This window comes from Hakea prostrata, chromosome 2 (assembly GCF_041222555.1).
Source record: "Hakea prostrata isolate BN-2017 chromosome 2, UWA_Hpros_2, whole genome shotgun sequence".
Taxonomy (NCBI): domain Eukaryota; kingdom Viridiplantae; phylum Streptophyta; class Magnoliopsida; order Proteales; family Proteaceae; genus Hakea; species Hakea prostrata.
The window spans coordinates 42796567-42820667 of NC_142601.1; the positions used below are offsets into that span (position 1 = coordinate 42796567).

Sequence of the window (24101 nt, forward strand, 5' to 3'; positions counted from 1 at the left end):
TTCAGAAATGTTAATGAGACGGTTCGATTTGAATCATTTGATTTCATGGAAGTTTTTTTGGATGAATGATTTCATGGAAGTTGGAATGACTGACAGTGTATCATTTCTTATCTGCAACTTTTCTTCTTCTTATTGTTATTATTTTTTAACGATTTATACTCATTGTACTTGATGTGATCTCTGGCTTATCTTATCTTTCTCCATATTTGTCAGGTTTCATTATTCCCTCTTTCTGTCCTAACGTAAAGCTTGGTCTCAAGTAACCCAACCCCAAATAGGATCACAGACAACTCAGATCTGGAGCTGGTTTCAGACTTGACAATAGTATATGAATATGTAATAGACAGAGGCAACAATTGTTTAAAATAAATCTGATATCCTAATACTTAGTGTATAACCACCACCAAAGAGGACAGTTAACAACACCAATATAACATCCCTTGCAAGCAAAACTAGGGTTTAAGAACCTGAAAATAAACTGATCCCAAGAACCACATGAATATGGAATAGTGAGTGCTATTCTTGCTGTCGAATGAAGGTATAATGGATGGATTCAACCCTCAAAATCTCGGCAGAATTATTGGTCCAATTCTTAGTTATTTAATTTTTTGATTTTTTTTTTCACGCCCCACCTGAACTACATAAGTTTAGGGCACGGATGTTACTCCACACCAGCACACCAAACAATCCACAATCACGTAGTTAAAGGCAGCATCTCACATGCACACCATAGATCTCAATAATAATGGCATAAAGAGAATCATGAGCAGCAGAAGTATAATTAAACTATATTAATTCAAATGATTAAGGTTCTCCTAGATTTAATTATTGGACTGCACCTATTTGTCTTATTACATCCAAAAACGCCGTTATATGGCGACAAGCAACCAAATAATTTAAAATAACAAATCTTGAAGAAAAGCTCCAATACCCAGAAGCACAATTGATGCTCATGCAAGAAGCATCATGTGGTTCTGTCTCCTACACTAACCAAGTGTATTCTTCCAATGCTGGAATATGACCTGTCATAGTATTTAAAGAAGCATTCACAAGGGATAAGCTTTCCAATACAAGCTTAGTGAGGGGAAAAGGCAAAAATATGATGCAACGTTGCTCTTCTAAAATGCAGGACAGATTAAAGTGAGTACGTAAGAAGATCATAAAATTAAAATAAAATGCATATAGTCAATGATAATGCATGCTCAATTTATTAGAAAATTAAAACTTAGCAAACCATCTCCAAGTCTCAATTGGTTTAGTGTTATTATGATAGATTAGTAGACGTCTGGCCTCTATAGTGCAATAATGGTAGGGAAATAAAAAATAAATGTCCTGGAAGCAATCTTGACTTACTGCCTGTGAACCCTTGATAATCTTGTTTTGTTGCCCTTCACTGGGAAATCCTTATGCTGGGCTGCCTGTTTCTTTTATATCTCAACATCATACTTTTGGGCTGTAGCTTGGCAATAATCATCTTAGCTCTACCTGTTTATAGGATTTTCAGACACCTAAACTGCTGTTGGCAAGGGTCGTAGTATTAGGTATGTTTACCCAACCATATGCGCAGAGCTCTCACTATGTCATGACCTATCACACTCATACGTGTGTCACATATTTCATGCACCAATGCAATAGGTGAAGCAAAAAATCAAAATATCCTATCCCACGTATATCCAAATGTATCATGACATCGCGTCACCATCACCATCCACCTCATCACATAATCAGTAAAATTTCCTATAACCCAATGCAAAATGATCAAAAGAAGACCAATGATGCATGATGTGTATAAACAGATAAAAACATCAAACAACAAAACAAATCCCACTCACCTGAACGATGTTTGATGTGTGTTAGGTTTCAAGCTTCTGATATGACCACACAATCAAAGGTCTTTGGACCAACTAGAACATCATCAAGTATACAAAAAACACTCTTAGGCCTGAGATAACACCCTAAAAGCACAGGACCTAGTCTCCACACTTTGTGTTAGAAATCGATTCACAATTTTAGTTCACAGAATCTGCCCAATTCTGCATTCTGAAACCATAAAATGTAAGATTAATAGATCCCAAACTCAGTGTAGTCTAAATATAATTTAAAAAAACTAGGCCTCTAAAACTAACATCTCAAAATGAGCAGAGTCAAAGTTTACTCCTAGCTTGGGTCCCAGATCTCCTAAAGAATGGTGCCCAAAATCATTCCATCTCTGTACATAGTGGAAAGATGACTCCAGAATCTATACTCAATGATTTTGATTATGTTTGACTGACATATTACAGCATATAGACTTAATGTTAAACAGGCCTTAAAATTTTCAGATTAATATGCCTTATCGATCTCCAGATATGGATATTAGAAAACCTGGGTTTGGAATGTGATTCCAGTCCATTTGTCTTAACTTGTGGTATTTCATTGCCCTGCTAAACAAGGTCAGAAAGGTCTCAAACTTGGTGTAGACCTTGCTCTATAAGTCTTCTACATGTCCACAAAATTTTAAATCTGAATTCCATGTGGATTTGGAGATGCACGCATTCTCCCATGATTTCACAGAATCAGTCCACACCTGGAAAAATGTTAAACCCTAACCTAATCAGGATATGGTATGTTGTCTTTGTTACTTTAAATGGTTGGTAGAATGATGACAAGGAAAATAATTTATCTCATAGTCTTTCCTAGTGTCATTCAGGATCAACCTAATACCATCCTGTGGTCCCTTCAAAGTCTTATCAAGTTTATTGATGGTCAACCATTTTTCCAAGAGACTAGGAAACAATCATCAATTAGGGTGTACCCACTTTGACAAGAAGAATCACAACTGATTCTAGTTTTACCTGATTCGAAATAATAAAATTAGAAGAAAAGAATCACGTACTTACCAGGTTGGGCAGTGACTTTTCTCAATCGCAGGATTTTTCTTCTATTCTGCTTCCCCCCCCCCCCTTCTCTTTCTTCATTTCTCTTCTCCTAGGTTTCCCCTCCCTTTGATAACTCTCTCTTTTTTCCCAAAATCTTGTTGAACTCAGTCTCTCTTCTCTCTCACCCTCGAATTCTCCTCCTGTATTTTCTTTTCTTTTATTTTGTATTACTCTCTATCTATATTTTATTTCTTATTTTAAATGAGCACTAAAATGCACTTAAAATAAATTAAATGAAACCATAGGGAGTTTGAACCTTAACCTCTCTCGAATTAGATTTAGTTCAGACCAATTGGCTTCATATTATTTTACTTCTTAGTTCTTATAAAATAAATAATTTAACTATCTAGGCATGGATGTTACAGATTTAATTGTTAATTGGGAGAATTCTGGTTTCATACGCCTGACCTCAGAATACGCTCCATCTCCCATTGTGTGGGGCTCCTACTGAGGGGATCTGACCCCCAAAACTTGGGCGGCTACTGATGGTTGTCTTGAGTGATGTAAGGTCTTTTAAAGGTTTCACTAAGAGAACTTTCATACCCAGTAACTTGTTACAACTTGATTTATATTCCAGTTGGAAAATAACATCTTCAGCAGCGGTCTTGGTTAGGTTTTGGATGGCCAAAGAAATAAACTCGGTAGTATGGGAAGACTTTCATTCTAGGTTATCTCCCTGTATTCTCTCACCTTATCTCTTTGCCACAGCAAGAAAACTTTTTCATTTATTTATTTATTTTTTTGGGGTGGGGGGAGAGGGGGAAGTTGTTGGAGAATCTGAGATCCCCTGCTACATTTAATGTCAAAATTTTTGATAGCAGAAAATAGAAATTAAGTTAAAGGGAAGAAGTAGAGGCCTCTTAAAATAAAAATTAAGGCTTGTTGCCTTAGAAAGCTAAACATGAAATGAAGTGTGAGTACATAAAGACTTAAAAAAATGTATGGAAGATATAACCAAAAGATAATTTGTAGCCTGCGCTATTATACCTCCAGAATTAGGAGTTGAGTGAGCCAGAAACACTGAGTCCACATGGGCTGGCCCAGTAAAGGCTGGTTTGTCCTATGACCAATGGGTCTGGCCACTTATGTGCATCATGGACCGGATTCTTTTGACTTTTGAGACCATATTATAGGCACTCGAACAACAACAACAACACACCAGCAATGACAAACTCTGCTCTATCCTAACTTAATGGGGTTGGTTAAATGGATCTAAATGGCAAAACATACAAAAAAGTTGAGGTCTACATACAGAGAGGAAATAGGAGAGGAAGTAAGATGAAAAATAAAATACATACATATGACAATTGAAAGATGGAAAACAAGAAGATAGATGAAAGTATCAGGAAAGAGTCAGAAGCCAACAAGTCTATGGAATCTCAACTACCACATGGATCCATACCCTTTAGTAGGCTCTATTCGAGGTCATACTTGGTACTAGATGTGGAATATGCATGTCCTTTGTGACAACTTCTCCTATGGTCATTCTAGGCCTGTCCCTACCTCTTTGACCTCCTTCAGTGAGAATCACATTGCTTCCTCAGAGGTGCATCCCTAGGCCTCCATTGTACGTGGCCATAACACTTCAAATGACTCTCTGAGCTTTTTATTGATCAGGGTATCTCCCAAGTCTGATATACTACAGCATCTCTTACTTTATCCCGCCTGGTTTTTCTGCACACGCATTTTAAAATCTTATCTCCACTGCACATAGCTTATGTGATTTTTTTCTATTTGAGGCCCAAGAATTTGTCTACATATTGTGTTATAACAAATGTAATATTTTTTGTTTCTTTTCCTTGTTGAAAAGCTTATTCATAATGGGGGAAGGAAAAAGTTTTGCCCCCTGAAACTATCTGTAGTGGAAACTTTGGCATGGAGTTCTTTAAAATGTTGGCTGTAACTTTATTGACTATACAATTTTGGTGGTCTGAAATCAGTTGTCTAATTATTGCAGGAGCTGTGGTAGAGGCCTTCATTAGGCTTCATGACAAAGGCCTTATTTATCAAGGTATGCATTTAAATATTTTGGACTGACTTATCATTTTGCAATCGAGAAAAGCCTAATATGTGAATGCACTACTTGAGGGCCTTTATTTTGGAGCTATTCAGATGATAAATGAGAGTCATGAGACTGCACACGTCGAGGTTTCTTTAGGCCCTTTTCATGTTTCGCCTCAAAAAAAACCAGCAAAATGATGCAAAAGCATCTTGGCCTAACCTTTTGCTACCAGCCTCAGCCGTTAGCACCAAGTTCATGTTGCACCACACTGTTTGTGATCCCTATTGTATGAGAAATGCCTAATAACTAGATTTTTCCTTCAGGGTCTTATATGGTCAACTGGTCTCCAAGTCTTCAGACTGCAGTTTCTGACCTGGTATGTTTTGTGGATATCTGCATCATTATGGCTGCATAGTGCATAGACGTTTTTATTTTTATTTTTATTTTTTTAAATAAAAAAATCTTGTTCTATGGCCTCTTTCATTTTCTTTTGGTGCATAGGAAGTAGAATATTCTGAAGAGCCTGGTACTTTATATTACATTAAGTATCGCATTGCTGGTGGTTCGAGGTAATTCTATCTTTGTGATATTTATAAATCAGTTCATATACTTTTTCATTATATTATGTATAGTTTTGACAAGTTTCGACTAGTTTTTAACTTTTAATCAGCTTATCACATGATGAAGTTTATCCCCTCAAAATCCATGGTGTCAACATGTTTTCAACCCATTTCGGCCATCTCTCTGTTTCTGGCTGGTTGAAACCAGTGCTAGAACTGGTATCTTGATTCTTGATTTAACATAAATGAAAATTTCAAGGTGTACAACCTGTCAATTCCTAACATAACGTGTCACGACACCAGTTTTCAAAGGCTTGTTGGGGCCCATATTACTGACATCCAACCGGGGCATGTGACAGTTCCTCTCAGTATCAACTTGTTTGTAGCCACTAAAAACAATGCTAAACTAAATATCTCCAAGGACTAAGACAGATAACCTGTTTGACAGTTTGACTCATATTATGACTGAATGGTATTATGATTCCTTCAACAGAAGCAGAAATTGGATCAACCAAGCCAGTATTTGAAATGCTGAGCTGCAGTAGGATTCTTGAGATTGATTGAAACTAAATTTGGATCTGAAACTATACTATAAATAAGAATTCAGAAAAGGAAAAGTAAGGATTAATTGGGCAGGAACTAACTGGCGGAAGACAATTCAATATAGCAGATCAAGATTAAGAAAAATGTGAGAAAATTAGCATGTGCAGATACAGAAAAGTTCAGATCTGACCTGTAATCAATTGGAGACTAGTGAAAATATGAAAGAGGTAATAATAATCAGGAATCTACCTGATTAATGTGCTGGTTCTGTGACAGGAACCTACTACAACAAGCAGTCCACGCCTGAATCGTCAGATGCAAGTCCAAAATCCACCAACCAAGGTCGCAGCCAAAGATTCTTCATCTAATAAATTATTTGGTATGCTGTTGGTCTATACAAGCTATATTGAACCAAAAAAATGACTTTGTTATGCAAAGGAAATAATAATTAAATAAATTTAAACCAAAACTAATTGTAACACGTCTGTACTTCCCAGTTATTAGCCATTTAGGGATCCCTAAACTTAGCCAGCCACGTATATATGAAATAAAAGGACAAGGGTTCTCTGAGCAATGGCCTGGCTTGGACTTACTACATCCTCTCACATGAGTTGCGCAGGAAACTCTTGCTTCTGAGAATTTTCTAGAAGTAGAGATACATACAAAAACCCAGAAGTAAAAGCTTTTCCAGTAGATGACTGACTTAGAGGTGTTTTAACTCAACAATATAATCATAAAGCAGAAAATAACAGAATATGCACTTACGAGTCCTGATCCAGTCTACCGATCAATTTTAATTAAGGAAAAACCCTGCTAAAGCAGGTCCCACAGCTTGATTGGCTATATTTTTTCATATGAGAAGGAAACAAAGATCTGAATTTGAATGGTTTGATGAGCCTCTGTACCTAAAGTGATGCAGTCGATGGGACAAGTGTTTGGAGATCTGATTCATCATTGACTGCCCTATTTTTTCTGATCACCCGCTGATAGCATTGTGATTCTTCCTGCTGCCAACCTGCCGTTCAGAACTGCACCAATCTGGTACCCAGAACCTGTGGCAAACAAGTATTTTGTTTTTCCATTAAATATTGACTTTCCAGCTCTTCGGTGGATGTTCGCCTTGCCTAGTTTAGCCAGATTCTTTTAGGTAGTCTTAGTTGGGAAGGAACCATTTATGTGGTCAATCTAATCTATGTAGGACTTTGTGATGAGTTGATTAGGCATGACATAATAAGACGATAACAATTTGTGCTGATGGTTTCCCTCTCTTCTTTCAAAGCTGTAAGGTGCCCCCAAACCATCTTTGCCTACTTGTGATGAGTTCATTGAAAAGTTAACTTGTTCTCTTCTCCAAGCAACAAAATAACCTGATATGTCATTGTTGCTGAAAAGTTATGCAAATTTCCTGTATTTATTTCAGTTGCTTCTCATGCAGTAGGTTGTAATGTAGTACCTGATGGTCTGATACTCTTCTTCACGAGTATGTAACTAATTGATGATGCACTAGTTTCATACGGTCACTGGTGATTCGAGTATATTTTAAAACTGGATGCACTAAACCAGTATTTAAGATTCAGATAATATTGTTTATACATTGGACAAGCAGGGATTAGTCTCCTTTCATTTGTAGTAAAAGGAAAGGAACAAGAGTCTGGATTGTCATGCATTTCAGAAAACATGTTTGATTTTAATCATTATTTGGTGGTTGTACAATACTGCTTGCTTATTCATATAGATCTATATCTTTTGCCTCGATGTTGAAGGAGTGATTATGTGACAATTGCTACAACACGCCCGGAAACCCTATTTGGTGATACAGCTATTGCAGTGAACCCTGAGGTGATTTCATTTTCTTGTCTGCGATCATTAGTTGAACATAAGAGAGCACAAACTGTTTCTGATATTCTTTTAGTTAGATTCTTAATGTGCTTTTTGTCTCCTCTATTGTACTTCTAATCCCCCCCCCCCAGTTAGTTGGACAATCACCTCTAGGCATTGTACTAGAAGGTTGCTGGTCTTACTCTGCTTAAAGTTATGGGTTTAAAAGATCCCCATGAAGATTTTATTTCTTTATTTATTAACTAGTTGTTGATAAGATGAAATGATGGTACAATTTGTTCTACAACGACTTTGACTCTCAATCAAAGGGCTTATATAACTTCCACGCAAGGAACAAATTTTGGTCGAAATGGGAATTTCAACCGAAATTGGACACTTTTTTCTGCACACTTGTAACCTCAATTTTGGGCCTCATATGGGCTCAAATGATTTGGATTCTTGCATAATACCTATTTCAAGCATTATAAATACTATAGAACTACTAGTTTACTAAAAAAGTCATTGAAAATGTAACATCCAAGTATACACTACATATGAGAAGAAGCGAGAATGTTAGTAACTTAATATGTTACTATTACAAGTCTATTCTATTCAATGTCTCCCTTTTCCGTCTGCACCTCATACAAATGACAATACAAGTCTCATGATGTTCGCCCCATATAGTTCTCTACGTAGTTAGCAACTGCAGCTCTGAACATGGCCTCATCCACATGCATAAGATTTCCTGACGGTGGGAAGTTGTGAATCTCCAAATAAGGAACTGGATGTGGAATAGAGTGGAAGATCTACTCAACAAATGAAGGAGCACCCTGGTTGTCAGCAGAAGGATCAGATCCATACTGACAATAAGGTCCCAGTGGCTGACTCCGATAGGTGACAGTGGGAGGGACACCATAAGCTCCATAACCATAAGGCTCCACTATTGGCTGATTGGCTTGACCCTGAATCTGATAGCCAGGAGGGACACCATATGGTTTATAACCATAAGTCGACCCAGTAGAACCAATACCCTCCACAGCAGTATCATATGAGGACTCTGCAGGCCTATGCCATCTGGATCCTTTGGAGGTGGAGTCTCTAGAATCATCAATGCTCATCGGTCTCATAGATCCCACCAAGCTCTCGGCATCAGCCAGACGGTAGGATCCATATTATGGCGTGTCCTCTGTGCTATAGCCGTGCTGTATCCCCTTCTCCTTCCTCGAATATGTAGAGGAAACATTTTGGCCTCGAGATGCAGTTCCAGTATGGTCTAAATCCTGTGTCGTGTGGGTGAATTGACTCTCTCCTGTGAATCTTGGTGGTCGTCCTCCCCTCCCTTGACTCTCACATATTGCTGGTGGTGGTGGTGGTCTGTCCCTAGGATCAGCTGAATCCTGATCATGAGGTCCAACACCCTCCTCATCCCCTCCATCATCACTGCCATCGTCATCATCACCACCATCGTTGTCATCGCCGGAGGCCTGAGTCACCTCATCCTTAGTGTCAGACCAGACAATCAAATCCTCACTCTGGGTGGATGCATTAGGGTGTGGCACGAAGGGACAGGTGGGTGCTGCATGTGCACTCCCCTCTTGGGCCATGAAGTCCTCCACATCAGCCCCATCTCCTCTGCAATCTGTCTATTGGGACGACTTCCCTCCTCATCTAGCAATGGCTCTCCACTGTCCCTAATCCAGTCAACTACAAGGTTATCATCATCATCCATCTCAAATATGTCGGCCAACTTGATATTATTACTCTCCCTGTCCATCCCTTGTCTAATATGATCCTCTATCAGTCTCTTATTATAGTGTATGTAGACAAGGTCCTCTAGACGCTTCACACCCAATCGCTTTCGCCTCTTCGAGTGAGTGAGGCTGAAGGTGCTCCAGTTTCGCTCACAACAAATTGCAGAACATGTCTGGGAGAGCACTTTGCTTGCAGTCACACTCAAGTCGGGTGAGTCATGTCCAAATTGCAACCACCACTCAGCTGCAACAAACATAGACTTCAAATCATTTTAATACTTAAATAACTAAATTAAAGATAGAATATAATAATTAAATACATAATGAAATAAATGAATGAACTTACCCCCAGGGGAAGATTCCCATCCCTGTATAGCCACGGAACGACCGAAGCTCCCAGTGGCATCCCTAAATGCCTTTATCTAATATATAAAGAGAAAAAACTAAACTAGTTACTAGGTTAATGACCGAGTATAAAACTATGAATTGTGAATATCAAATGATTCAAATCACTCACCTCCATAAGGATGACTGCTTGTTTAGATGGATCCGGTTCCAACTTCTCCACTACAATTTGGATGGCATCCGTTAAATCTTGCCTCATCCCAAGATTGTCCTTGTAATGGTACTTGGGATTTAAATAGTATGCTATGTAAGAAAAAGTATGTTATAAAAGGGAATAGTTAATGCTTAATAGTGTGATAACATAATGAAAATTAAATTAAATTAAATACTAGACTAAACAACTCACCAGCCTTATCTAGTGGATGTTGCAACATAGATTGCCATCTAAGTTCGATGATTTCGAGGACTCTCTTGTTGCTGTGTGGGTGGACCTAATCAACTTGCTGTTTCATCCTCTCTACTGCATCAAATATGTGTGGTAGAGTAGGTTTTCTCTGCTGATCTACCATCCTCAACACATGCTCCAAGGCTCAAGCATCTTCACCACTATCCCCACATTATGCCAGAAAGTCTCATCGAGTATAGTCAACTGTGCTCTCCTTCCTCCCGTGGATGAAGAACCCTCCCAGCTAAATGACTCTCTGGTGCAAACATGCTCCTAAGGCCAGTCTTCCTACTCTTAAAGCTCTGCAGTGCTATCCAATTAGTAGCAAATTTGGTTATGCCTGGCCTCACTAACTCACCCTGACACTTGTCCCTCATCATCCTTAATGCATATGTGTGGTTATAGACGAATGTGCTAACTTGTCGGGCTTGCTCCACAATCTTCTTCACAAGCTTGACCTTTCCGATGTCCTTCAACATTAAGTCGATGCAGTGAGTAGCACATGGAGTCCAAAAGAGCTTATATCTGTCCATCCATCAAGGCATCAATAGTTCAGTACAAAGTTATAAAGTGTACATATAATATAAATATATGTATTTGAAAATGAAAATTAATACTATATGTTTAGATACCTAGAGTTCTCCTGCATCTTCAACCCAGCTTTCTTGTAGTTGGAGCCATTATCAATCACAATTTGGACCACATTTTCCACTCCAACCTCCTTTACCACTTGTTTTAATAATTTATAAATATATTTTGCATCCTTCTAATCACCGGATACATCTACTGACTTGAAGAACACTATCCTGCCATCACAATTCAGCATGAAATTGATGATGGATTGTCTAGTGGGACCAGTCCAACCATTAGCCATCATAGTCACTCCATAATGAGTCCATATGGGCTTTAATTCCTTAATATACTCATTTAAGTCCTCTTTATGCTTAGGAAAATAGACATTATGTATCTCATATGGAGTGGGGCCCTGTACACCACTCCCAACCTTGCCTATCTCCTCAATCATATCTCTATAGTAGGTCCCTTGGGCTGTATATGCTGGAATACTATGGTAATAAGCCCATTTGGAGAAAGCCATCCTCACTTTTTCCTTCACACTACCCCCATAAGTGCTTCAACTTTCTATGTTTATGCTCAGGCCTCGCAAATAGGGCCAGATCATTGCGAAGAATCTCAAGATCCGGATCTGTAGATGTGCTGATGAAGCTCAACCCCTTGTAGGGGCCTGAGGGATAGGAACCTCTTGCCTCACACTCTGAGTCCTCCTTATAGGGACTTGGGAGCCGCCTGTGCCTCCCATACCTACTGGCTCTCTAGAGGACCCACAACCCAGACCCCTCTGTTGCCTCCTCATGTCATCGACCCTCTGTTGCTCCCTACTCATCATCATCGCCCTCTTGATCTGATCGGCCTCTAGATCAAGGTCACATCCATACTCTCCTGGCTCATCTAGACCATAATCTTCGGGATCTGGAAGGTCATCTAAGCATGCATCTTCGAACTCCTCCCTCTGTGTTCTCTTATCTTTCCTCTTTTGCTTTCCCCCACTAATATATGAGGCCATTGCCCTCTTGACCTTTACAGGCACCTTTGGGCACCCTTCTACATCCCTGTTTCCACCAGCTAGATGCACCTTCAGTCTAGTGGCCCTACCTCCTCCTATTTGTTTCTTGCAGTAATTACACTCGCTCATCCTTTTATCAGCTGTTAGTGGCCTCCCATGTTTCCAAGCTATGTCTGACATCTTTGAAAGAGAGTGCCTGATACAAGAAATACACACTAAGTATCTTGAAAAGCTCCACAATATGCTCCAAAAATGACATACATGCTTCTAATAATAACCTCCTATTTTTAAATATAATATGTATATACATATAAGTATTTTTTAATGTATAAATAATTTAAAAATATATAAAATACACTAACTATCTTAAAAATATCCACAACATGCTCAAAAAATTGCATACATGGTTCCCTCTAATACTCTCCTATTTTTAAATTTACAACAGTAATTAAATTTTGTTTTAATATTTAATATTTTTAATTATTTAAATATATATTAAATACAGTAAAATTACATAATGAACAGAAAAAAAATTAATTCAACACCATCACAGCAATATGGTGTCTCAACTTTCACATACATTAATTTGAAGCTCATACATGTACTATACATATACATTTTTAGCAATATACATAATTTACTAAATAATTTTTAATAACAGAAAAAAAAATAAAAATAGGAAGAATAAAAAAATTAATTTTGATACTACAAATTCATAGATCAACACTCTAAAGTAAACATACGTTAATTTGGAAGCAATGTAAGATGATTTAAGGCACAAACAAAACATAAATAAAAAAATGAGGAATTTGGTTACTCACCTTGCAAGATTTGAGAAAATGCACAAATGGAGGAGCAAATCTAGTGTTTGAATGAAATGGAGTTGTAGAAATTAGGTGAAAAGAGGGATGAAAGCAAGAGAAATAAAAAAAAAAGTTGAAAATGAGGTCAAAATGTCGCTGGCAATAGGGCTCGAAATGCCTGAAATCATCGAAATGTCGAAAAACGGATCAGAAATGGACACTTTATAGGCTATATGCATGTATCGTTTCGGCTCGATATGGTATCGAGTCGAAATATCGTGTCTCGGTTGATACGACACGATACAGGATGCTTTTCATGCCTGTCCACTAATTTTGTTTTGTTTTCAAATTTTGGAGACATTTCGAGCGATATTTCGACAATATCGCTCGAATTTTGTTCCATGCTTCCATGACACATACTCTTAAGTTTAAGAGTCGTAAGACTGTTACAAAGAAATGCAATATCATCCCAGAAAATAGCATTGGACAAACTTCCTGTCTTCTCAAGTCATAAAGCGATGCCATTAACACTTCTCAGCCTCCATTGAAACCATAGTACAACTTCTCTCTCCATGATCACAGGCATGGTTTCCTTGACTGTATGTGGTTTCTCTTTTTCTTTCTCCTCCTTCACTTTATAAGTCTGGTTACAGAATCTGGTGTTCTAGTGAAAAAAATTGTTGCAAATTCCCAAGCGTTTCAAGATGAAACAGGGGGTTTTAACCCAGAACCAGTAATATTTGACTCAAAGTCCATTATTTCAGTTGAAATTTCAGACATGTCAGTCTGAGTTGTAATTGTCAGAAGTTCAGTCTTTTCAGTTCAAAATTTCAAACATGTTCCCTGAAATGAGAACGTGGAACTTGTGGAAAAAAATATACTGATGTTGCAAAATTTTGGTATTTCACATATTTGGGTCTGACAAAATTTTAAACCATGATGAGAAGGATTTCTATCTGAGAAGCAAGGTATCTGATGAAGTAGCTCTTGAACAGCTGTGCTTGATAGAATACTTTTCCTTTTGGCTTCTCATCACAAAGAGTTCGGCACTTAACAGAGTATACATTACCGCTGGAAACCTTACTGTGTAGTTTGCACAACTTTTTTCATACAATATTTTGTAGCTGTAGGCATGCAGGGTTTTATTCCTATTAATAAGTGACATTGGCTTATCCTCTACTATCCGGATTAAAACATTGATCCAGAATGAACTGAGAATCTATTTAATTTCTCATCTTTTGTAAGTCTTATGAGAGAGTTATGCTTTTCTGCATAGAACCCTTTTTCTTGCCACTGCTTCTCTGGTGCAGTCATTGCCAGTTGTACTCTCCATCTGACTACTGAACCCTCTGCAGGCACTGATAAATACCATTTTTACATTCTCCCCTCGCCAGTCTGTAGTCCGTATTTTTTTGTAGCTAAAATTTGGCCAGATGTTAATTTTGATTCACCTTTTTGACTTTCAAGATCTCTTTAGGTTTTCTATTTAAATTGTGTCAATTTATGGATATTTTACTTATATATGGGTATCTTATATCTGTTATGCAGGATGATCGTTATTCAAAGTATGTTGGAGGGCAGGCAATTGTACCCATGACATTTGGCCGCCATGTCCCTGTTATTTCTGACAAAGTAAAAACCCATTGCATTCCCAAATATGTTATACAGTTCTCCATTTCTTGCAAACATGTGATCTATGGCCAATCTACCCCATCAGGAATAACATGCTTCGAAACATTCCAATCAAGTTTGGTTTCATCGTCGTTATGAAATTCATGCTAGATCATGTTCACAGATAAATGGATTGCTTGATTTATGTGCTGCATTAATCATGGAATAGTAGATGATATTTCCAGCTGACAAACTTGATAGGATCAAAAGATGTTACTGAAAATTTCAGTGTGGTGAATTTATAATCGCCCGGAGTAATTCAACCCTGTGCCTCTATCCACAGCCCTAGTATGTCTACTAAACCTCCTTCTATGCCAATGTTACGTCTGGAAGCATGCTAAAGTCTCCATTCCCAAGCCAATCTTGTAAAGCTTTGAGTGATGAACTTGAGGAGGTAAGAAACCAGACAACAAAGGTAAATGGGTATCACAGTGCAGTATGTCCCCATCTTAATGCTGATAGATGGAGTTTCTCAAGCACTCCAATATAGCTCTAGGATACAACCAAATACATAGGTGAACAAGAATGTTTCAACAGGTTCTCTCTCTAAAACACTGCTAGGTCAACCAGTCCTCTTGAATCTTCTAATGTTCTAGTTATAAAGCTTGGAATAGTAGGTTTCCCAAACTAGGGAACTATGTCAAGCAAAAGTTGGAGTATCACTCAAACTTGGCCACCTCCCTGAAGACTGGGTTGCTGGTCCCCCTTCCCTGGTCTAGATATCCGGGCAGGCAGACCAGGACTACCTGATATCCTGATGGAAAAGAAAATTGCGACGTTGGTCCATGGGCAAAACTTTTATGCCTAGAACTAGAATTGGTGTTTCTATGTGTAATTCACTTCCATTTACAGAATTTGTAAGTCAATGATTATTTATAATTATAATCTTAATATTTACTAGTATGATATTTCCACCCCTTTTGGCATGTATCCTTGGATTTTCTCTCTAACCAGGTTCTTTTTTCTCATCATTGTATTTGCTATAAATGAGCAGTATGTTGATAAAGAGTTTGGAACTGGGGTGTTGAAGATAAGCCCTGGCCATGATCACAATGACTATCTTCTTGCTAGAAAACTTGGCTTGCCAATCCTTAATGTCATGAACAAGGATGGGACACTAAATGAGGTTGCTGGACTATACTGGTAATGTAATGGAAAGTGTGCTTCCTAAAGACATGTTTATATTGGATAAATGCTTATCCTTTTGATCTGGAAATACTACTTATGATGATTTTCATTTTTAGTGGTCTTGATCGATTTGAAGCTCGGAAAAAGTTATGGTCAGATCTTGAGGAAACAGGTCTGGCTGTCAAAAAGGAGCCCCACACATTACGAGTTCCCAGATCTCAGCGCGGTGGAGAAGTGTGATGACGTTCTGTTTCATGTTTGCTCTTCTAATTTTCAAAAACAATTTAAGCTGGTTGCTCATACTGGTTTTTCTGCTGCATCAGATAATAGAGCCACTAGTGAGTAAGCAATGGTTTGTTACCATGGAACCCCTAGCTGACAAGGCCCTCAAAGCTGTTGAAGAAGGAAAGTTGACCATCCAGCCTGAAAGATTTGAGAAGGTGCTTGTAACTGAAAAATCCATTTCTAATTGCATTTATTGGGCTTATTCATCTTTCTTTCTTTTTTCGTAACTTATTTGTAATGTGATTCACTGGGTAATGTATCCAACCGTTTGTTACCTTGAGAAATGAATTAATTGTCCAGCCATGCTCTATGGAGATTGATTCAGTATTACAGACTATTGTTCTTTACTTTTTCATGCAACATTATTGCTAAATCTTCTAATGGCATTTATTGCCAAATGATATTATGGTCATATAGTTAATTGCATTTCTAGCATGTATCATCACCAAAACCTTTTATACTGTTAATATCTCTTTGAGATAGCGTTATTTTCACCCTTTTTACTTGCTCTGAAGCATTTCTTTAATCCTTCTTTTCTTGTTTGTCTATGTAGATATATTATCATTGGCTATCAAATATTAAAGATTGGTGCATAAGCAGACAACTGTGGTGGGGACATCGGATACCAGTATGGTACGTTGAGGGTAGAAATCCTGAAGAAGAATATATCGTCGCCCGGAGTTCCGAAGAAGCTTTGAGAAAGGCTCGCCAAAAGTACGGAGAAGGAGTGGAAATCCATCAGGATCCAGATGTTCTTGACACTTGGTTTTCAAGGTTTGCTACTGTACACATTGCATTTCAGGTTATATAGATTCCATTAAATTTCATATGAATAAGAATGTGTCTTAAGTATTGGTATTAGTCAATGTAATCAAAGGTTGGTTGTAAGATATTTCTCAGAGATGCATTGGAAGTTATACTGAAGATACAAATGAATAAGCTTAATATCCATACAAACTACTATTTTGAAGCACAAGTGCTATAATAAGCAATAAAGCACACCCCACTCCCAAAAAAGGAAAAAAAAAAAAAAAGAAAAAGGATTTTGTTGTTCACCAAATTCTTACCCAGTGAGCCAGGAACAAAAGAACCAGGAAAAGGTTAACCTAATACTAATTAACAATGATGAAGAACAAAAAAATGTTGAGATATGCATGATTTACTACTTCAGCGGTAAGCACACTATGTGTTGTCCACCCCAGATTGGGTCTGCTCTGTTTTTTTTTTCTTTTCCTGCCAAGGTTGTATTTATTTCCTTAGCTTCTACTTATTGAATTAGGATGTTAATTGTGGTTTATGTTTCTAATTTTTGTAGCTTGGTTGACAAGAAAACCCAGTCTAGTCTTAGTTTCTATTTTAGCCTTTGCTTCTATTTTCTATGAAGTAATATGTAGTTTCTATTTTCTATGTAACTCCGTTTAGGAAATAAATCCTAGACTGGGGTGGGCTAGTTTGCGATTACTAAAGTGCTATGTGAGCGGGAAGGCTTTGTGCAACCGCTCTCCTCTGTTCTTCATTCCCTTCTACTTCTTCACTCTCATGTTCTGAAACTGCGGAGACTGTAACATGTATTAGAACAATATTTATTGCTGTCATGGGAGTTGTTTCAGGATTTTGTTTTGAAGAATGAAACCTCGGTTCATAGAAGACGATGAACCAGGGTTTCCAAAAAGATTATGTGGGTTGCTGCAATCAGAATCGATATTAGATTACCTCTCTGTTTACTGTCTTTTGGGTTCTAATTGCAAGAAAGAGAAAGGTTTCCTGCTGGACTTGATATTCCTGGTTGTTGTTCAAAATTGATCTATTCTTTTGCTGGCTTGCTCTTTTGTTCCTCTTGCTTGTAGGTTCTTGAATCTGCCAGAAGATTTCTGATTCTATTTGCTGCTGTTGCTGCTATTGTTAATGTCATTTCTGGTTTGAAGCATAGAAGAAAATTCGACCGAAATTTTGACAATTTTGGTCGAAATATCTGCATTTTTCAAAAACGAAACAAAATTTCAATTATTTCGGAAAAATGTCAAATTTCAACCATTTCGGAGGTTTCGACCAAAATTTAAACCATCTCGACCAAAATTTTGACCATCTCGACCGAAATTTCGACCATTTTAACATTCAAACTTGTTTTTCCTTAGTTTTTGTTGATTTCTATCCAATTTTCACCTAATTTCCACAACTCATTTGCCTTCAACACCTCTTTTACTCATTTTTTGCCTCCAAACACCTCCTAAGCCACATCAGCTACAAAAGAAACTCCAGCAACAATAGAATGTGAAGCATGAGCCATACCCAACAGTTCCAAACTTCCTCATTTTTTATTTTTGTTTTGTTCATCCTTCAATGATCTTGTATTGCTTGAAATTAATATATGTTTAGCCTAGGACTATGATCTATGATTGTGTTTTGTTCAACTTATCTTTTTATTATTTGCTACCATTTTTTCATTTTCTGATTTTAATAATTAAAAATTATGTATGTTTATTTTATGTATATATGATATATAGGCTCTAACTTAATATATGTGAGACACCATCACTTGATCTAGTCAGTGATTTTATTTTGTTGACTTGTTGTATGTGTAACCATTCCACCAAACAATTAATGTATGTTGATGATTCTATGCCTGTATGCAATACAGTTTGCACTTGTCTAAACCAGTCATTTGTTAGTATACTTGAATGATAAATTTTCAATGGTTTTTTTTTTTTTTTTTTTTTGCAAAATACTAGTTCCATTGTGTTTATTATGCTTGAAATAGGTAGTATGCAAGAATCCAAATAATTGAGTCCATATGAGGCCCGAAATTGAAGTTCCAATTTCCAAGAAAAAAGTGTCAGTTTCGACCGAAATTTCGACCAAAACATCGAAATTTCGGCCTTTTGCAAGGTCGAAATTCCTACTTCGGTCGAATTTTCTTCCTTGGTTTGAAGGTTGGGTATTACTGTCTTTTTGTTCCTAATTGCATGAAAGATGAAGGTTTCCTGCTGGATTTGATATTTCTGTTTGTTGTTCAAAATTGATCTATTCTTCTGTTGGCTTGCTTCTTGTGTTCCTCTGGCTTTTAGGTTCTTGCCAGAAGAAACCTGATTCTTTTCTGCTGCTGTTGCTGCTATGGTTTATGTTATTTTCTGGTTCAAAGGCTTGGTACTAGAGTATGTGCTACTTTGTGGAGTCAATGGCTGTTCGTGCTTTTCATTTGCTTATATAGTTAATGATTTTGTTGAATAAGTTTGCTCTTGTTGATGGTGTTGATTATACTTCTTTTCTGTTGCAATTTGTGTTTGGTTGTGAAGGAGATGGTAGATGATTATCTTTTGGTTCTTGGGAATTGGTTGCTGGTTGCAAAATATTGAGAAGTTTTCAGTTTTCAAGGTTTTGATCACTGCCTCAGCCTTTCCCGGATTTGGTAATCAAAGGTTAAAGACATCCTCACGTATTAACTTCTAATTCCCTTTATATTCTTTGTTCTGGATTTTCCATCACCTTCTATTATTAATCCCCATTATTATTTATTCTCCTTTTCCTACTTTACCCTTGCCCTTCCTTGTATTCCATCTTCCATTTCACTGCTTTCATGGTGGGTTGCTTTCGTTAAGATTTTTATTTTCCAACTATGCCCTCCATTTATAAATTTAATTCCTTTAATAACCTATCACTTCCTTATTTACTGCTGACCCTTGAAGATGTTTTGATTATTTACAATATGGACATTATCTTTTATTGCTCACTGTTTTTGTTCATTGGTGGATTTTTGGATCATCCAATTGGGTTTTGTAACCCAAAGTAACTTTTTTTGGCATGCTTGCATGGACCCAACCAAAGGAGTGCATTGGGATTGTTGGATTAATTACGGATTTCCCATTGTCATATTTTGGCTTAGGATTGTGTCAATTTGAGGTTTTATTTTTCATGGTTTTGGGATGATTAAGGTGTATCAGGCTTTCATCTGCTAGTTCTTTTGAGGTTTTGGCCACATATAATGCTCCGTGTGAGGGGGAGTTAGGAGACTTGTTCTGCATCTACTTAAGAATTTTTGAAGAGAGTATTATTTGTGGAGACTTTTATGTTCCCTATACTACCTATTTGGTTCACAGTAACCTATATTTGACTTGTTGAGGCTTTTGTTTGAGGCTCTATTTCTGCCTTTGGTTAAGCAGAGTTAATACCTACTGCATACTATTTGCCTTCTTGCAAAGAGCTTATGTGCAAACACTATAATTACGCACTTATCTCCTTGTATGGACTTCGGAGTTGCACTTTTATCTACTTATTATGTGGACATTGGACTATGCTTTTTATCTTCTTTTGTGGATATTCTTGCCTACTACCTGCCTCTTGGGATGTAGCTGTTGGAGATGTTATGCTTCTGGGACAATTGCTAGTTACTACCATAGTTTCGACCACCTCGAGACGATTGGAATTTCAAATATTAGTGAAACCTGGTACAAGATTATTCCAGGGTTTGGTAGGTTTTGTGCATGTTTTTCATCTGGTTCTTGTTGGATAGCCTATTTTAAGGTCAATAAATACATTTTGATGGTTAATTTGATTAAATAGAACACAAATTGGTCTTTTTGATTCGCATGTGCTTAGTTGTATGCGGACAAAATGGAATGTTGTTTTTTCACAAATCTAAACATGCATGAGATATAAATTGACATAAATGAGAAGCAACTTCAATTGATAATGTAGAAAAACATTGAAACTTCATTAAAATTTCGATACCATTAGTTCATAGATTGACCTATGGTGTTTGACATATATTTATTTCATCATGATTGACCAAAACATACATTTTAAAAAATACGGGTTTAGAAAAAGATGGGATAGCTCAAACTACAGAAAACACGACAATTTTGCTGTTGGGAAGTTCAATCTATGTCAAGAACGCATTTCCCTGCGAGGATCTCTAGTTCGCCCCTTGATTTGAGCTAGAATGGTATCAGATTGGTCAAAAATTATAAGTCGTAACTGAAAGGGGAGCTGCTGTGTCTTGCGTTCGAAATTTCACATGAAATGGTGAAATCTTGATGAGGTAATCTATTTACTATGTTAAAATTACAAATACCCCCCTGATAAAGCAAAATTTTGCGAAGTTTCATATCATGGTCGCCTAAGTGTTTCGCCAAGGTTGAGACTTCCTCTATTTCCCAAAATTTCAGCCAAGTTTCATATCATGATCAGTATTACTGGCATTATTTGGATGGTGTCTTTTATATTCTTATTGCTGCTATACTTATGGATGGGGTTCTTGTTCACTGTCGGCTATCATTCTCTTTGTTGGACATTTGACCTGAAGATTTGATTAAGTTGCTATTGATAATCTTTTGGGTGAAGTTCTCACAGTTACCAGCATCTACTATTGCTACTTGTTCTCAAGGTTTATGAAGTTTTTAACATATATTCCTATTATTCCTAGCTGGAGCCATTGGTTATTATACTCCAGCTTCACGGGGAGTGTTAAGATATACATGATTTACCATTTAGTGCTAGCAACACTGTGGATTTCATTCCAGATTGGATAAAATCTGATTCTGTTCTGCCAAGATTCTATTTTATTTCCTTAACTTCTATTTACTAGACTAGAAGATTACTTTCTATTTTGGCTTATGTTTCTATCTTTTATAGCTTGGTTGACAACCAAACCCCATCTAGTCTTAGTTTCTGTTTTAGCCTTAGTTTCTATTTTCTGTATAACTCAGTTTAGAAAATGAACTCTTGACTATGATTTGTTTGCTATTAATAAAGTGGCATGTGAGGGGGAGGGTTTTGTGTGCAATCTCTCTCCTCTCTTCTTCATTCTCCTCTTCATCTTCCTCACTCTTCTCTTCTCTTCTTCCTGAGGTTTTGGTGGTCTGAAACTGCAGCAACTATAACAAAAAAATTGCATTATGCAAACTAAAAGCTTCATTTTAGAATTCGGGAAACTTATAAAAAAGTTGCCTTAGTGGATACTTTCAAAAGGCTGCATTAATGTTATTCCTTTTGATTTTTGTGGGTTGCTTATCCTTATCTTTAGGTTTTTTTTGTTTTTATTTTTTTTATTTCCTATAACATTTTTACCCTACTGTTACTATTCAAATGTCTATCTGGCTTACCTTTCTTTCTTTAATGTTTTTGTTGCAGCGCATTATGGCCGTTCAGCACTCTTGGTTGGCCAGACGTGTCAGCAGAGGATTTTAGACATTTCTATCCAACATCTGTTCTTGAAACTGGGTATGCACTTTCATTAGTACCTTCTGCTGCATTGTGATTGTAGAGCTGGAGTGTTTTAAGGGAACCAACAGTGTGTGTATGTATGTGTGTGTGTGTGTGTACTGTTGGTTCCCTTAAACACTCCAACTCTTAGGACTAGTCATTGTAGCAGCAGCAATACTTTTCTTTTGTTCAATGAGTGGTCCACTTTGGTCCCTTTTCCTAATGGAGATTCTGTGTCCTTGGCTTAAGAATAATTTTAACTTACTAATTGGTGCTCGTCAACACTGTAGTCTGCCTGTAGGCAGTCCTAGTAATGAGTCAAGTCCATCAGAACTTAGAAGGGTTATCAGGTAAAAAGCCTTAGGATGATTTATATATCTATTGTGCCTTTGATTCTATGTGTTTACTTTGTCATTGAATGAGCCTAAATTATTAGAAGATATGAAAACAGGATTTAATTTTTTTAGTTTGGCTTTGTGATGTAACCCAAATTCTAGGCTTTTGAGATGTAAAATTAAATCTAAAATTGGGATTACTCCAGGATCCTCTCCTAGTGAACCTGCAAACATAGAACTAATACGGGAAGGGTTAGCGAAAACAAGGTGATAGATTTTGGGTTATGGATTTGGAAAATATAGGGTTTCAACAAAATCAAATATGGGATGTGTTTTTGGGAGAATTATGCCTTTGGGTTAACCAGACTCATGCTGGGATGGAAAAGGAAGCCTGCGGTTAGGTCTAGAGAGGGTTTAGGGATGAAGATATGGGGCTGTTAATGGGTCTTGACTGCTCTTGATTGGGTTTCTTGAGTTCTTGCAAGAATCTTTAATCTTTCTCTTCTTTTTTGATCTATCTTTCTTCTCTCTTTCTATTCTTTTCTTTTCTTTCTTTTCTGTTTTCTTCCTTCTAATGCTGCCGCAAGATCAAGAAAAGGGGGAAAAAGAAGGTGGAAGGGAGACAGGGGCTGGGAAAGGGTTGCCGCAAGGTCTAGAAGAGGGGGAGTATGGGGGATAATGCTGCTGCCAGGTTCAGAAGAGGATGGAGTTGCTTGCACAAAGGGTCGGGTGGAGATTAGGATGGGTAAGGGGCTGGGATTGTACATTTGTACTTACTGGTTTAGGGAGGGCTGGAGGGCTAGATGAAGGCTGCAGATCCGGAAGGGTGCTTTAAGGCTGCCACCTAGTTGAAGGAGATGAAGAAGATGGAGAATTGCTTCAAGGATTTACTCGCTACTCAACCAGGTCATGGGCTATGCTTCTCACGTCTCCAAGTTTTCAACTTTTTTAATCTTCCACTGAGTTCTTCACAAGGAGCTGGGGGCTTTAGATAGCCTTTCACTTGGAGCGAAAAAACTTGGACTTAAATAAGGAAACTAAATTGGGCTCAACTAGGGAATCCTTTAGAGATTAGGATCCCCTTTACAACTAAATAAATAAATAACTGCTAAAAAGGAATTTTCAAGAAAACAGCTTGCAAAATTAATTACTAATTATCCAAAAGGAATCTCACTTTAAAATTGACTCCTATGGGGACTCCCATCTCTTATTAGAAGTCTCACTACTAAGCCAATTAAAAAAACAGAACCAGATATGCACGCACAAAAATATATGGAAAATTACTGGACTCTCTTAGTGTCCAAAAGAAGTGTGAAAAAGACCGAACTACCCCTGTAGGGTTCGGCTAGCCCACTTGGTGTGCCAATTGGCTTGGTTCTTGGGCCTAGTTTGCTGGTTTGAGAAAAAAGGGGGTGGGGTAGGCCCTGCTTATGTCACCTGGAGTCTGTTTTCTTTCTTATTTTGCTTTGCTTGTAAGTTTAGGATATCTTATTGGTTAAGGATTGGGATAGGCCTTGCCCTTTTAGTATTTGAGTCTTCTATGCAACTCTATAAGCACATACAATTGTCATGTAGACTATTTGAAAGACAGAATAAGTCGCTTGAATTGTGGTTCAATTTCTTCGACTATTTTCTATTCCAATTGGTTATCAGTAAGGGTTTTGGCCTGAGAGTTATTGATCTGCTGAAGATTATTCAAAAGATGGAATCAGCCACT

At 37.5% G+C, this 24101-nt stretch overlaps 1 protein-coding gene across 1 annotated transcript in view; it reads left to right on the forward strand.

The window, feature by feature from the left end:
* Positions 1-24101, forward strand: part of EMB2247 (protein EMBRYO DEFECTIVE 2247) — a 122696-nt gene that overhangs the window by 46827 nt on the left and 51768 nt on the right. The window contains exons 7-16 of the mRNA XM_089144652.1: positions 4876-4929; positions 5244-5296; positions 5422-5489; positions 7787-7862; positions 14316-14399; positions 15433-15581; positions 15683-15800; positions 15890-16006; positions 16405-16625; positions 21978-22067. Coding sequence (XP_089000778.1) covers positions 4876-4929; positions 5244-5296; positions 5422-5489; positions 7787-7862; positions 14316-14399; positions 15433-15581; positions 15683-15800; positions 15890-16006; positions 16405-16625; positions 21978-22067 — 1030 coding nt within the window. The remainder of the gene's footprint in view (positions 1-4875; positions 4930-5243; positions 5297-5421; positions 5490-7786; positions 7863-14315; positions 14400-15432; positions 15582-15682; positions 15801-15889; positions 16007-16404; positions 16626-21977; positions 22068-24101) is intronic.